The sequence below is a fragment of the Jaculus jaculus genome, chromosome 20 (assembly GCF_020740685.1).
Source record: "Jaculus jaculus isolate mJacJac1 chromosome 20, mJacJac1.mat.Y.cur, whole genome shotgun sequence".
Taxonomy (NCBI): Eukaryota; Metazoa; Chordata; class Mammalia; order Rodentia; family Dipodidae; genus Jaculus; species Jaculus jaculus.
In genome coordinates this window covers 10,275,078-10,290,958 of record NC_059121.1, presented here as the reverse complement: position 1 = coordinate 10,290,958, position 15,881 = coordinate 10,275,078, and the positions used below count along the sequence as shown (strand labels likewise).

The window sequence follows — 15,881 nt, the reverse complement described above, 5'->3', positions numbered from 1 at the left end:
TAAGTGCTGGAAGGAAAAGCAGGATGGAGAATAAATGAAGTCTTGGCTTTCCTAGCCACTAATCTTAACCCAACATGCTAAAATCTTTTTGTTTGTGAGAAACGGATATCCAACACTACTGTGATTAACAAAACTGGGAAGGTTCTAAGTTTAATATGTTCACTATAATTTGAGAAAACTTGTTCATATAAGGTGCTGTGGTGATAGGTAGGTAGAGAATGTTAGAGAACTCATTAGGCCTGTGAAGAAATGACAGTTTGTGAATGGCAGGCTGGTGTCAGGAAAATCCTCACACTTCATGAATGGAAGAATAGCTTAGGTACTTAATGGAAAGGAACAGCAGGGTATTCCAGGCACACCATGCCTAATCTGTTATTTGGATGAGGCCTTCCGATTGGGTGGCTAATGTGGTACGCAGGGTACATGCAGAAATGTAGACAATGGTATTAAAGAGTGAAGTGATGTGATTCAAGTGTCTTCTTGTGAATGAGCATGTGCATGCCACAGTGCATGCGGAGGTCTGAGGACAACCTCCGCTTTGCTTGACACAAGCTCTCTCTTGTCTTACTGGGTGTGCTGTGTTTGTTTGGCTGCTTCATGTGCACAATTCCAGTGGCCTGCAGGCTTCTCAGTTCTCCTGGCTCCTTCTGATTGCCTTGGAGTGGGCATGCAGCTTGCATGTGCCGTTATGTGGATGGTGGGGAGTTGAACTGGAGCTGTTAAGCTTTCAAGGAAGTGCCTTTGACCACCTCCCAGACCCCTCATTAACATTGTTTTATTTAAAACATGAAAAATAGCAGGGCGTGGTAGTACCTGCCTTTAATCCTAGTACTCAGAAGGCAGAAGTAAGAGGATTATATCAGTTTGAGGCCAATTTGAGACTACATCATGAATTCTAGGTCAGCCTGGGTTACAGTGAAATCCTACTTCATAAAAGAAAAAAAAAAAACCCTGAAAAATAAATCATGATTCAATACTGCACAGAAGGCCCAATAGATTGATAGATGTTTCCTGAAAGAAGACATAAAACAAGCGTGTCAATTTTCTCTATATTATGAATCTCCAGAAAATATCCTAACGGCAGTGACCTGGTCCTTTATCCAGAGAAGAGTGTCATCAAGAAGAGAAGATATAATGTATTACATTTATAGATTTGCATATATTGAACCATCCCTGCATCTCTGGGATAAAGCCTACTTGGTCAGGGTGAATGATCTTTGTGATATATTCTTGTATTCTGTTTGCCAATATTTTGTTGAGAATTTTTGCATCTATATTCATGAGGGAGATTGGTCTGTAATTTTCTTTTTTTTGTTCTATCTTTGCCTAGTTTTGGTATGAGGGTGATGCTGGCTTCATAGAAGGAGTTTGGTAGAATTCCTTCTTTTTCTATTTCCTGGAAAAGCTTAAAAAGCAATGGTGTTAGTTGTTGCCTGAAGGTCTGGTGAAATTCAGCAGTGAATCCATCTGGGCCTGGGCTTTTTTTAGTTGGGAGATTATTGATAACTATTATGATCTCCATGCTTGTTATAGGTCTATTTAAGTGATTGATCTCATCTTGATTTAATTTAGGTAGGTCATATACATCAAAGAAATCATCCATTTCTTTCAGATTTTCATACTTTGTGGAGTATATGCTTTTGTAGTATGTCCCTATGATTTTGTCCCTATGATTGAGCTGCTGATGTTGCTGTGGGACTCTGCTCCTGCTTGGGTCCAGCTGTTGGCTGAAGTTGGCGTGGTTGGGTCCAGGACCCCTGCTCTGTTTCCTGGAGCTGGGCACAGGTGGTGGGGGAGGGGAGGGAGCCGCAGCTGCTCTGGTTCTCTTGTTGTTCCATGTGTTCTTCTAACTTGTCCATTGTTCACTGCTGCTCTCTCTTCCCGTTTCTTGAGTTGCAGACAGCTCCGGTGTGAGTGGAAGCTCCCTGCACCTGGCTTTTCTTGCAGCTTGAGCCGATCCTGCTGGCTTTCTGGTGCACCGCCGCTGCGGTTGGTGGACCTGCCGGAGCCGCTTTTCCTGCCTGTGTGGGCTCTGGATGTCCTGGATCTCTCCTACTTCTCCTCTGCCGTTTCAATTTCCTATACACCTCACTTTTTAGTAAAAGTGTGTATTTTGCTGGGTTTTTTTTTTTTTTTTTGGTCTCTTTCCCCCCAAGGCTGCTTTGGTGTGGTACCTATGCCGCCATCTTAACTGGATGTCCTGGCCCATTTTTTAGTTGGGAGACTTTTTATAACTGCTTTGCTGTACTTGTTATTGGTCTATTTGAATGGTTTATCTTGTCTTGATTTGTGTTAGGTCATATGAATCAAGGAAATCACCGCTTCAGATTTTCAATCTTAGTAGCATATATATGCTCAAAGTATGCCCTTATAATTTTCTGAATTTCTTTGGTATCTGTTGTAATGATGCCTTTTTTTGTCTCTAATTTTATTAATTTTGTTTCTTCGGCCTTTTTTGTGTCAGATTTGCTAAGGGTTTATCAATCTTGTTTATCCTTTCAAAGAACCAACTCTTTGTTTCTTTGACTCTTTGGATTTTTGGAGGGGGTTAAAGAAATTGGACAGTGATGTTGAGCCACCCAGCATCCATTAGCCCCTCTGAGTCTGAAGGTAGAGAGTGTGAAAGTGTCCAGAGGATTCCAGAGAGAGGTGGAACCAAAAGAGAAGAAAACATCCTGCCAGAGCAAAACTCAGGAAAGTTTAGACAGTACCACAGCTAAGAGGCCATACATGATATTCAGTTAGAAGATGGACCCGGTAGAATCACAAAGTCAGTTTTCTGATCACAAGTCGCTAAGATGTGTGGAACGTCCGGAAGTGGAAATGAGGAATATCAGTTTCACTCCTTGTTTGTTATCTAATACATAGGACAGCTGAGGGTGGGGGTGGGGGTGGGGGTGGTGGAATACTTCCTTTGTAGATGTCAGTTTCCTAAGCTTAAAATCTAGAAAATTGGACAGCCATGCTTCTTTAATAGTTTCTCCTTCTTTGTCAGTGAGCTGGGCTGGGAGCAGGTCGGCAGTAAAGCATTTGCTATGCACAAGACTCTATGTTTCATCCTGACACCATAGAAAACATTGGTTGTCAGGTATAAAACATAGTAGTACACTTGGGGCTTCAAAAGATTATGTTCCAGAATGTACCTAAATACCTAAGAATATAGACTAATTTTACATAGTGAAATATTGATCACAATTAATAAAAATTATCAAAATTACCGAAATAAACTGATTAACAGTTAAGTAGCCAGGCATAATGTATCAAATGTTCAATCCCAGTATTTGGGAACTTGCAGCATGATGATCACAGTGAATTCCAAGTCAGAGTTTGAGTGGGACTCTGCCTCAGAAAGTGTCCACTTTTCACAATGAAGTGGCTCATAAGGGAGCACAGGTGTGTAGTAGCAGAAAGAGGAAAAGGAAAGCTTAGTGAAACTGTGGTCAGTTTTAATTTTTTGTTTTATTTTTATTTTCAATGGATTTTGCTTTTATTGTTTATTTCATAAATCTTTTTAAAAATTATTTTTATTTGCAAGCAGAGTTAGAAGGCACATACACATACGCCCACACATACACGGGGGCGGGGGAATGAGCATGGAGGACCTCCAGACCCAGATGAATGCACTATTTTGTGCATCTGACTTTAAGTGGGTACTGGAGAATTGAACCCAGGTTTGTAGGCTTTTCAGTCAAGCTCCTTAACTGCTGAGACATCTCTTTAGCCCCTATTTTATAAATCTTTAGAAAATAATTGTAGGGGCTGGAGATGTGGCTTGGGGTTAAAGGCACTTGCTTACAAGGCCTGACAGGCTGGATTTGATTCTCCATTACTCAATAAAGCCAGATGCACAAAGTGGCACATGAATCTGTAGTTTATTTGAAGTAAAAGGCTTTGCAAGCAAGTGCCTTTAGCCATAGAGAAATCTCTCCAGTACTGCCCTTTAGATATTCTGTTGTCCCACATATGATCAGTAGAACTTTGCACTGTCACCTCTTGGTTTTTTGAGATAATGTCTAGCAGTGTAGATCCCTAGCCATCTTTGATCTTCCCCACATAATGTGAACCTGACAACACCTCCACAGCTGTGCACTTTTGATTAAATCTTCAGTATCACACAGAAATTCCCTCTTATGGAACAGACTTCAAATCTAATCAGAGAGCACTTGGTTTCCCCAATAGACATGGAAATATTGTACCAGTTGATACATTTTACTTGGTTAACTAGCAAATAAAACGTGCATGGTTCACTGCTTCTTAACATCACTGATTATTTTCTCTCCCAAAAAGGTTGCATAGCTCCGTCTCTTTTATTGCTAGCTAGCCAACTGGGAGGAGATTTTGAGCTATGATGTAGCTTGATTTCCCAGTGTCCTGTATCACATGCATGTGGAGTCTTTAGCAATAGTTCTTGCCATCTAGTTCTGATAGATAATCAAGGGCCTTGGCAATGCCTGAAGTAGTCTAGGGCATCAGTGGATGTTATGGCTAACACTCAGTGGAAGACAATTCCACCCTGACACTGAAATTTTTCTAATAACAATGTATTGCTTCTGGGTAGAAGAAGAAAAAAATCTTACTTTATTAGCACTAACATTTGAAACATACGTTTGTGTCAAGGTGTTTCAGATAGTGTGTGTTCATGGAATTGGAATTGCATGGCATAATGACATGCACAGTGCAGTGTTTTTTTATGCATTCCCCATATAAGCTGCAGTGATATTAACTGATGCATCATGGAAGATTGGTGCCCAGACACCTTGAATTAATTGTCTATAATATATTTGTTTCTGAATTAATGTTTGGTTATTCTTTGCCTTTCAGACTTGCTGTTTATTATGATATCATTGCTGATTATCAGACTTCATATGGGGTCAAAATCCGTAACTTTTGATAAAGTTATGGAATTTTTTAAATTTTTTTTATCCATATTTTTTTTATTAACATTTTCCATGATTATAAAATATATCCCATGGTAATTCCCTCCCTCCCCACCCCCACACTTTCCCCTTTGAAATTCCATTCTTGATCATATTACCTCCCCATTACAATCATTGTAATTACATATATACAATATCAACCTATTAAGTATCCTCCTCCCTTCCTTTCTCCACCCTTTATGTCTCCTTTTCAACTTACTGGCCTCTGCTACTAAGTATTTTCATTCTCACGCAGAAGCCCAGTCATCTGTAGCTAGGATCCACATATGAGAGAGAACATGTGGCGCTTGGCTTTCTGGGCCTGGGTTACCTGACTTAGTATAATACTTTCCAGGTCCATCCATTTTTCTGCAAATTTCAAAACTTCATTTTTCTTTACCGCTGAGTAGAACTCCATTGTATAAATGTACCACATCTTCATTATCCACTCATCAGTTGAGCGACATCTAGGCTGGTTCCATTTCCCAGCTATTATAAATTGAGCAGCAATAAACATGGTTGAGCACGTACTTCTAAGGAGATGAGATGAGTCCTTTGGATATATGCCTAGGAGCGCTATAGCTGGGTCATATGGTAGATCAATCTTTAGCTGTTTTAGGAACCTCCACCCTGATTTCCACAATGGCTGGACCAGATTGCATTCCCACCAGCAGTGTAGAAGGGTTCCACTTTTTCCACATCCCCGCCAATGTTTATGATCATTGGTTTTCATGATGGTGGCCAATCTGACAGGAGTGAGATGGAATCTCAATGTAGTTTTAATCTGCATTTACCTCGTGGCTAGTGACGTAGAACATTTTTTTAGATGCTTATATGCCATTCGTATTTCTTCCTTTGAGAATGCTCTATTTAGCTCCATAGCCCATTTTTTGATTGGCTTGTTTGATTCCTTATTATTTAACTTTTTGAGTTCTTTGTATATCTTAGATATTAATCCTCTATCAGATATATAGCTGGCGAAGTTTTTTTCCCATTCTGTAGGTTGCCTGTTTGCTTTTTTCACTGTGTCCTTTGCAGAGCAAAATCTTTGTAATTTCATGAGGTCCCAGTGATTAATCTGTAGTTTTATTTCCTGAGCAATTGTGGTTGTATTCAGAAAGTCTTTGCCAAGACCAATATGTTGAAGGGTTTCCCCTACTTTTTCCTCTAGCAGTTTCAGAGTTTCAGGTCTGATGTTAAGGTCTTTAATCCATTTGGACTTAATTCTTATGCATGGTGAGAGAGAAGAATCTATTTTCATCCTTCTGCAGATATATATCCAGTTTTCCCAACACCATTTGCTGAAGAGGCTGTCTTTTCTCCAATGAGGATTTGGGGCATTTTTATCGAATATCAGGTGGCTATAGTTACTTGGGCTTACATCTGGGTCCTCTATTCTGTTCCACTGATCTACGTGTCTGTTTTTGTGCCAGTATCATGCTGTTTTTGTTACTATGGCTCTGTAGTATAGGTTAAAATCAGGTATGGTGATACCACCAGCCTTATTTTTGTTGCTCAGTATTATTTTAGATATTCGAGGTTTTTTGTGATTCCAAATGTATTTTTGGATTGTTTTTTCTATTTATGAAGAGTGCTTTTGGAATTTTGATAGGCATTGTATTAAATATGTAGATTGCTTTTGGTAAGATTGCCATTTTCACAATATTGATTCTTCCAATCCAGGAACAGGGGATGTTTCTCCACTTTTTAGTGTCTTCTGGAAGTTCTCGCTTGAGTGTTTTTAAGTTCTCATTGTAGAGATTCTTTACTTCCTTGGTTAGGTTTATTCCAAGGTCCTTAATTTTTTTTGATGCAATTGTGAATGGGAGTGATTCTCTGATTTCATCCTCTGTGTGTTTGTTGGTAGCATATATGAAGGCTACTGATTTCTGTGTATTTATTTTGTATTCTGCTACATCGCTGTAGGTTTTGAGCAGCTATAACAGTTTGCTAGTAGAGTTTTTAGGGACCTTTATGTATAGAATCATGTCATCTGCAAATAATGATAACTTGATTTCTTCCTTTCCAATTTGTATCCCTTTTATATGTGTCTCTTGCCATATTGCTATGGCTAAGACTTCCAAAACTATATTAAATAAAAGTGGGGACAGTGGACACCCTTGTCTCATTCCTGATTTTAGTGGAAAGGCTTCCAGTTTTCCCCCATTTATTAATATGTTGGCTGTAGGCTTGTCATAAATAGCTTTTATTATATTGAGATATGTTCCTTCTATTCTCAGTCTCTGTAGGACTTTTATCATGCAGTGATGTTGGATTTTGTCAAATGCTTTCTCTGCATCTAATGAGATGATCATGTGATTTTTGTCCTTCAACCCGTTTATGTAATGTATTACATTTATAGATTTGCGTATGTTGAACCATCCCTACATCTCTGGGATAAAGCCTACTTGGTCAGGGTGAATGATCTTTTTGATATACTCTTGTATTCTGTTTGCCAATATTTTGTTGAGCATTTTTTCATCTATGTTCATGAGGGAGATTGGTCTGTAATTTTCTTTTGTGGTTCTATCTTTGCCTAGTTTGGGTATCAGGGTGATGCTGGCCTCATAGAAGGTGTTTGGTAGAATTCCTCCTTTTTCTATTTCTTGGAAAAGCTTAAGAAGCAATGGTGTTAGCTCTTCCTTAAAGGTCTGGTAAAATTCAGCAGTGAATCCATCTGGGCCTGGGCTTTTTTAAGTTGGGAGATTATTGATAACTGTTCTGATCTCCATGTTTGTTATAGGTCTATTTAAGAGATTAATCTCATTTTGATTTAATTTAGGTAGGTCATATAAATCAAGGAAATCATCCATTTCTTTCAGATTTTCATACTTTGTGGAGTATATGCTTTTATAATATGTCCCTATGATTTTTTTGAATTTCTCTGGAATCTGTTGTGGTGTTACCTTGTTCATCTCTGCTTTTATGAATTTGTGTCTCCTCTCTCTTTCTTTTGGTCAGATTTCCTAAGGGTTTATCAAACTTGTTTATCCTTTCAAAGAGCCAACTCTTTTTTTTATTAATTCTTTGATTTTTTTTTTTTGTTTCTATTTCATTAATTTCTGCCCTAATCTTTATTGTTTCTTTCTGCCTACTGATTTTTGGTTTGCCTTGTTTTTCTTTTTCCAAGGCTTTAAGGTGAAGCATTATGTCATTTATTTGTGACCTTTCTAATTTCTTTATGTAGGCACTTAAGGCTATAAATTTACCTCTTAGAACTGCCTTCATTGTGTCCCAGAGATTTTGATATGTTGTGTTCTCATTATCGTTTGACTGTATAAATTTTTTGATTTCCTTCTTGATTTCTTCATTGACCCATTCATCATTTAGTAGTGTATTGTATCCATGATTTTGTGTATGCTCTATAGCCTTTCTTGCTACTGATTTGTAGTTTAATTCCATTGTGGTCAGATAGGATGCAAGGAATTATTTCAATTTTCCTGAATTTGTTAAGATTTGCTTTGTGTCCTAATATATGGTCTATTTTAGAGAATGTTCCATGTGCTGCTGAAAAGAATGTATATTCTGGGTTGGAGAGACGGCTTAGCGATTAAGCACTTGCCTGAGAAGCCTAAGGACCCCGGTTCGAGGCTCAATTCCCCAGGACCCACGTTAGCCAGATGCACAAGGCGGTGCACGCATCTGGAGTTCGTTTGCAGTGGCTGGAGGCCCTGGCACACCCATTCTCTGTCTCTCTCTCTGCCTCTTTCTCTCTCTCTCTGTCACTCTCAAATAAATAAATAAAAAATATATTAAAAAAAAAGAATGTATATTCTGCAGTGTTTGGATGAAATGTCCTGCAGATATCTGTTAGGTCCATTTCTTCTATGACCTCATTTAGTCCAAATGCCTCTGTGTTTATTTTTTCCCGGGATTATCTGTCAATTGATGAGAGTGGGCTGTTAAAGTCACCCACTACCACTGTCTTTGGTGTTATCTGTGACCTTAGTTCTAATAGTGTTTGTTTGATGAATTTGGGAGCCCCCCTGTTAAGGGCATATATATTTAGGATTGTAATGTCCTCCTGTTGGAGTGTGCCCTTAATCAATATAAAGTGTCCTTCCTCCATGCATCCTCAGAACGGTGTCGTGGTCCTCTTCCCTTTCTGGAACTGAGATGACTTGGCTACTTCCGAAGCTGGATTCCAAGTAACCAGAAGTAAATGTTCATTTTCGTCCAGGTCTGTTTGAGTAAAAACTTCAGAACTACAGGGTTGGCCTGAGCTGTTTATTTCAAAAGATGTTCCTCAATTTAAACCTAGTTTCTCTCAAAGTTTTTTTTTCTATTTATTAAGTTGATATTAAATTTTTATTCATTAACATGTCCTCATTCCACTCACACAGACATCAGTGGAGGAAGATTTAGTACTTGACTCTGAGGTTGCCAGTTTTACAATAATCTATTTTGCATATAAAAGTTTACATTTAACTTTGTTGTTCATTAAAATCTTACAGATGTGGTTATGCAGTTTTTAATTTCAGAAAGTCGGTCAGAACATATTTTGAAAGATTTAGTGCCTAATGTGGCTTTTATGATGTAATAAAAGATTGGCAGAATCTGAACAGTAAAAAAAAAAAAAAAAAATATAATATAAAGTGTCCTTCCTTATCTTTCTTGACTAAAGTTGGACTAAAGTCTACCTTGTCAGATATTAGGATAGCAACCCCTGCTTTTTTTGTAGGCCCATTTGCTTGAAACACCATCTTCCAACCTTTCACCCTAACATAATGTCTACCCTTTATAGAAAATTGAGTTTCTTGGATACAACAAATTGTAGGATCCTGCTTTTTAACCCAGTCTGTATACCTATGTCTTTTCGTTGGGGCATTGAGGCCGTTGATATTAAGAGATATTATTGAAAGGTGTGTATTTATGTTTGCCTTTTTTTTTTTTTGTGGTTCCGGTTCACCTGTGCTCTCTTGTGTTAACTAGTATTTGAGTATTGCTTCTTTTTTCTAGGTTCCTTATATGTGTGCTTTTCCTTTTCTTCAGCATGGAGGAGTCTATCAAGTATTTTCTGTAGAGCTGGTTTTGTCTTCAAATATTCCTTTAACCTGCTTTTGTCATGGAATGTCCTTATTTCTCCATCTATTTGAATGGGTAACTTTGCAGGATAAAGTAACCTTGATTGACAGATGTTATCTTTCAGAACTTGGAATATATCACTCCAAGCCCTTCTGGCTTTAAAAGTTTGTGTTGAATAATCTGCTGTAATCCTGTTGGGCTTGCTTTTGTAGGTAACTTGATTTTTCTCTCTAACTGCTTTCAGTATTTTTTCTTTGGTGTGTGTGTTTGGAAGTTTGATTATAATATGGCGAGGAGAGGTTCTTTCCAGGTTTTGTCTGGCTGGGGTTCTAAAGGTTTCCTGTATCTGTATTGGCACCTCTTTCCCAATTTGGGGGAAATTTTCTTCAGTGATTTTGTTGAAGACGCCTACTATGCCTTTGGAGTGGAATTCTTCTCCTTCTACTATGCCCTGAATTCTTATATTTGAACTTTTCATAGTGTCCCAAATATCTTGAAATTCCCACTCATACTTTTCTATAAGTTTGTCTTTCTCTGTGTTGGCCTGTATTAGATCTGCCACCTGGTCTTCTAGCTTAGATATTCTGTCCTCTCCTTCATCCATTCTACTGGTGAGGTTTTCTAAAGAGTTTTTTTTATTTCATTAACTGTGTTTTTCATTGCTAGTAATTCTGACTAGTTTTTCTTTATTATTTCTATTTCGTTATCTATGTCTTGTATTGCCTTCTTTATTTCATGAAATTGGTTTTCTGCATCTTCTTTGATTCCTTTGATTTCCTCTTTTAAGTTCCTCTTTGACTCCTTTGATTTGTTCTCTGACTTCTTTGAACATATTTACAATCATTCTTTTGCAATCTTTCTCAGGCATTTCCTCTAACTCGTTCTCACTGGTGGTCATTTCTGATGCATTAATACTTTTAGGTGGATTTATATCGTCTTGCTTTTTAGTGTTTCTTGTGTTATAATGTATATATTTTTGCATCTTGGATTAAGTTAATGCTTGGATTTTCTAGCTAGCTGGGTATTCTTAGCTGTATCAGTTGATTTGATGTTATATATTTTCAGGGTAGGAGCTTAAGGTGTTAGGTGTGGCTGTTAAGACTCTCAGAGTATCTACAAAGATGTTCTTAGGGGCTGAGTTTCCCAGCTATGGTAGTATTCAAGTAGGCTGAGTGGAATAAAATACAGGTAGGTTCTAAAAGTTTACTAAACACTGTACCAATTCAATCAAAAAAAGCCCCAAGTATGTATGCCAGAGTAGTTATTATAACAATCAGATCTTCTATCAACATAGAGGTTAAGATTTCTCGTCTGTTGAGTGATCCAAGTCAGCTTGTGACCAAGTGAGACCCTTCCCTGGTGCAATCCCAGTTACCTTGGATGATTTTGGTCTCCGTCAAGTTGCTGCCTGGGTCGTCTGGGTGCTGTTCTGATTTCTGGAGCTGTGCCCTGGCTTTTCCTGTGCAGCACACCGAGCCTGGCAATTGTGGCCCTGCAGATCAGCACACCTGCTGCTGGAACTGCTGCTGCTAAAGGTGCCTCTGCTGGGTCTGTCAGCAGCTGAAGCTGCTGCTGCTGGGCCCATCGCTGCTGCTGCCTCTGCTGCTGCTGCTGCTGTAGCTGCCACTTCTGGAGCCACTGCTGCTGCTGAAGTTGTTGCTGCTGGGTCCACTGAAGCTGCTTCTCCTGGGTCTGCTGCTGCTGCCACTACTGGGTCTGCTACAGCTGGGGCCGCTGTTACCGGTGCCGGAGCCACTGATGTTGCTGCCGAACTCTGTTCCTGCTTGGGTCCTGCTGTCAGCTCAAGATGGCGTGGCCGGGTCCCGGGATGCTGTTCTCTGCTGGAGCTGGGCTCAGGCGATCGGGGAGGGGAGGGAGCCGCAGCTGCTCTGGTTCTCTCGCTGTTCCACGTGTTCTTCTACCTTGTGGTCTGCTCCTCCGTTGCTCACTGCCGCTCTCCCTTCACATTTCCTGAGTTGTGGAGAGCGCTGGTGTGAGTGGAAAATCCCGCACCTGGCTTTTCCTGCGTCTGGAGCTGAGCCTGGCGGCTTTCTGGTGCGATGCCGCCATGGTTGGCGGAACTGCCGGGGCACTTTTGCCGTCCTGTGCGGGCTCTGGTGCTCTGGATCTCTCCTACTTCTCTGCTGCTGCTTCAATTTCCTATACACCTAACTTTTTAGTAAAAGTGTATATTTTGCTGAGTTTTTTTGGTCTTTTTCCCCCCAGGCTGCTTTGGCGTGGTACCTATGCCGCCATCTTAACCGGAAGCTGGATGTTTTTTGATAGAGTTTCTATTTCACTACTAATGTTAGGAATTGAACCCATGGACTTGCATCTTCTGGACAAGCAGTGTAACACATGCCACATATCCTGTCATATGCTTTTCCATTCTATTGTATGGTCATTAAAAAAACAACATAACTAGTCTTATGTTCTTGTATCACTACAGGATGTTACAGGTAAGATATTTGCTTTCAGTCTTTTTCTTTGTTGATACAGCATATAGTCTCTGCCAAGATACATATAGAAATGTTAAGTCCAATTTGCTGTTCCCTATTTTGTAGTCTTTGGCTGAAGAGAAATGTCTCATTATAGGAATTGGTGTCATTTGAAGACATAGCTGTGGACTTCACCTGGCAAGAGTGGCAGGACCTGGATGTTGTTCAGCGAAACCTCTATAGGGATGTGATGTTGGAGAACTACACCAGCCTGATGTCGTTGGGTGAGTTAAACTTCCGTGATTCCCTGAAGAGCAATTACTTTCCCTTTGGTTGATAACTATGGTTATCATTACTAATGTTTAGTATTGGTTTATTTTTATTTTTGTATACTTTATTTATTTATTTGAAAACAATGGACAGAGAGAGACAAAGAGGCAGATAGAGAGAGAGAGAGAATGGGCATGCCAGGGCCTCCGGCCACTGCAAACGAACTCCAGACACATGTGCCCCCTTGTGCATCTGGCTAACGTGGTACCTGGGGAACCGAGCCTCGAACCAGGGTCCTTAGTCTTCAGAGGCCAGCGCTTAACCGCTAAGCCATCTCTCCAGCCCAGATTTCTTTATTTTTATCTTATTTATTTATTTTGTATATTTATGAGAGAGAGAGAATGGATGTGCCAGGGCCTCTAGCCACTAGAAAGTCCACATGCATATGCCACCTTGTGCATCTGACTTATATGGGACCTGGAAAATTGAATCTGGATCCTTCGGCTTCGCAGGCAAGCAACATAACTGCTAAACCATTTCTCCAACCCAATATATTTCCTTTTTATTTAGAGAATGGGTATCAATCTATTCTAGGTTTTCCTGGAATATACTCTGTAGCCAAGACTGGTCTCAAAATCTTAGTGATTCTCCTACCTCATTTTCCCACATATTGGTGGTGTGCCACCACACCTGGGTTGTTTCTCTTTAAAGACTTTTTTTCTTGAGTTGGAGAGATGGCTTAGCAGTTAAGTGCTGGCCTGTGAAGCCTAAGGACCCCAGTTCGAGACTCAATTCTTCAGGACCCACGTTAGCCAGATGCATAAGTGAGTGCATGCAGGAGTTCGTTTGCAGTGGCCAGAGGCCCTGGAATGCACATTGTCTATCTATTTCTATCCCCCCCCCCCCGTCATTCTTTCTCTATCGTTCTCAAATAAATAAACAGAAAAAAAATTTATAGTCTTTTTTCTCTATATAGCCATTTTACCTACAAATAAGGACATTTTTCTACTCTCTCTTGCGATTTGTATGGACATTGTTTATTGTGCTTTTCATATATCCTAGGCTAAGATTTTATCCTTTTCTTCATGCTTTTAATTGAACTTAGCTCTTCATTCATCTTGGAAAAGTGCTCTACCACTAAGTTACTTTTCATCACTTGGACTTCAGTAGTCTATTGTAGAAGAGTGGTGGATAAGTACATCCTTGTTTTCTTTTTCAGACCTTAGAGAAAATAATTTCTATGTTGCCTAGTTATTAATATTAAGACCCTCTCTTATCTGTAAGTTTACTTGTTTCACTATATTCCTGTGTTAGTTCATGGAGAAATTTTATTTTCTTTAAATTTATTAATGTGTGGGAGCGAGGGGTTGTGGGCATTCATATGCCTTAGTAAGTGGCCCCTTCAGATTATCTTGGAGTAAGTCCATTTCATGAGGATCAGACATGTGACATTTGTGTAGAGCTTTATATTGGTGGTTTGGAGCATTAAACTAGGGTCTGCATACTTTGCAAAGAAGGACATTTAACTGCTGAGCCATATATTGAGGAATTTTCTGAAGATGTGAATGAATTTTGTAAAATTATTATTAGTTAATTATGCACTTTATACAGAATCATTAATTTCTTTTTTTGTTTATTGTTATTTATTTATTTGACAGTGACAGACACAGAGAGGAAGAGACAGACAGAGAGAGAGGAGAGAATGGGCCCACCAGGGCCTCCAGATACTGCAAACGAACTCCAGATGCGTGCGCCCCTTATGCATCTGGCTAACGTGGTCCTGGAGAATTGAGCCTCGAACTGGGGTCCTTAGGCTTCACAGGCAAGCCCTTAACTGCTAAGCCATCTGCAGCCCCAGAATCATTGATTTCTACATGTACATTTTCTTATGGTGATGCTTTCATCTTTGCTCTAAGCAATATTTTGTACTATTCATTTTTTCACTTGTGTGTGTGCATGAAGTTTTGTGTATGTCTATCTGCGCACACGTATGCGTGCATGCAGTGTTTATATGGTGTGTCGACATGCAAATGCCTTTACCAAGCCCTGTGTACTTTCCTTGTTGCTGTTCAGTTACCTTTAGTGGCCAGAGTGGAACGTCAGAGGGCCTCCTCCATTGTTCTTCCATTTAATATTATCATTATTATTTTTAAATTTTTTTTTTTAATTTTTATTTATTTGAGATTGACTGACAGAGAAAGAGAAAGAGAGAGAGAGAGATAGAGAGGGAGAAAGAGAATGGGTGCGCCAGGGCCTCCAGCCACTGCAAATGAACTCCAGACACCTGCGCCTTGTGCATCTGGCTAACGTAGGTCCTGGGGAATTGAGCCTTGAACTGGGTTCCTCAGGCTTCACAGGCAAGTGCTTAACCACTAAGCCATCTCTCCAGCCCTAACATTATTATTATTATTATTATTATTATTTTAATATTGGTCTGTTTTAATTCTAAGTAAAGCAATTCCAAAAATACAAACTGAACATCAGAGCCATGTGAACCACCATGATAAAATAAAACAGACATTCACAATAATTACGTCTAAAGACAGTTCAGCTTGATAGATCGTCTTCAAAGTATGCTAAAGAACGTGTTACTAAAATACTGCTGGTGTTCAGTTAGAATTGAAAGACTCTGGGGAAATGAAATAATATGATACAGTTGGAGTGAATAAAGATACACAGGATTTACATTTTCCATTACTCCTAGATAAAACAAACATTCAAAAATATTGCAGCTGCAGGAAAGGCAACTTTAAATTAATAGCGAGGGGAAAATCAAGTTTTGGTGGAGGTAAACAGAAGTGACAGTTTTTAATTTGCACTTTTATAAAGCTCATTTATACCTGGTCAACCAGGAACCAGACGCAGGACAGTGAAGTTCTCTGCTTCTTTTGGCTATACTGTGACAAGAAAAAGTCATCTTTTGAAGATGTGTAAAGAAATAAAAGCAACTTTCTTTATAAACAGTCAACTAATCAATTAATGGAATAAATAAGTACTAACCCACATTTTTACCACTCTGTCATCACTACACTTTACATTATTTTTCACTGTGGTTGCAAATCCCCAAATGTGTAGTCTAAGAGCCACCAATCATTTTATAAAGCAAAATGAATAGCCACCAAATAAGAATATTCTTCTGCTTACTCTTTGGCTAAGAAAGTAAACAAACAAAACAAAACAAAAAGAAACAGAAGACAACTCTATCACTGGTGATAAAAGAAACTTTTTTTTT

General features: G+C 39.2%; 1 protein-coding gene across 1 annotated transcript in view; it reads left to right on the top strand.

Moving 5' to 3' along the window:
- Positions 1–12,018: 12,018 nt before the first annotated feature.
- LOC123456274 (zinc finger protein 585A-like) overlaps positions 12,019–15,881 on the top strand; it is a 545,778-nt gene continuing 541,915 nt past the window's right edge. Inside the window, exons 1-2 of the mRNA XM_045139051.1 lie at positions 12,019–12,400; positions 12,537–12,663. Coding sequence (XP_044994986.1) covers positions 12,371–12,400; positions 12,537–12,663 — 157 coding nt within the window. The 5' untranslated portion in view covers positions 12,019–12,370. The remainder of the gene's footprint in view (positions 12,401–12,536; positions 12,664–15,881) is intronic.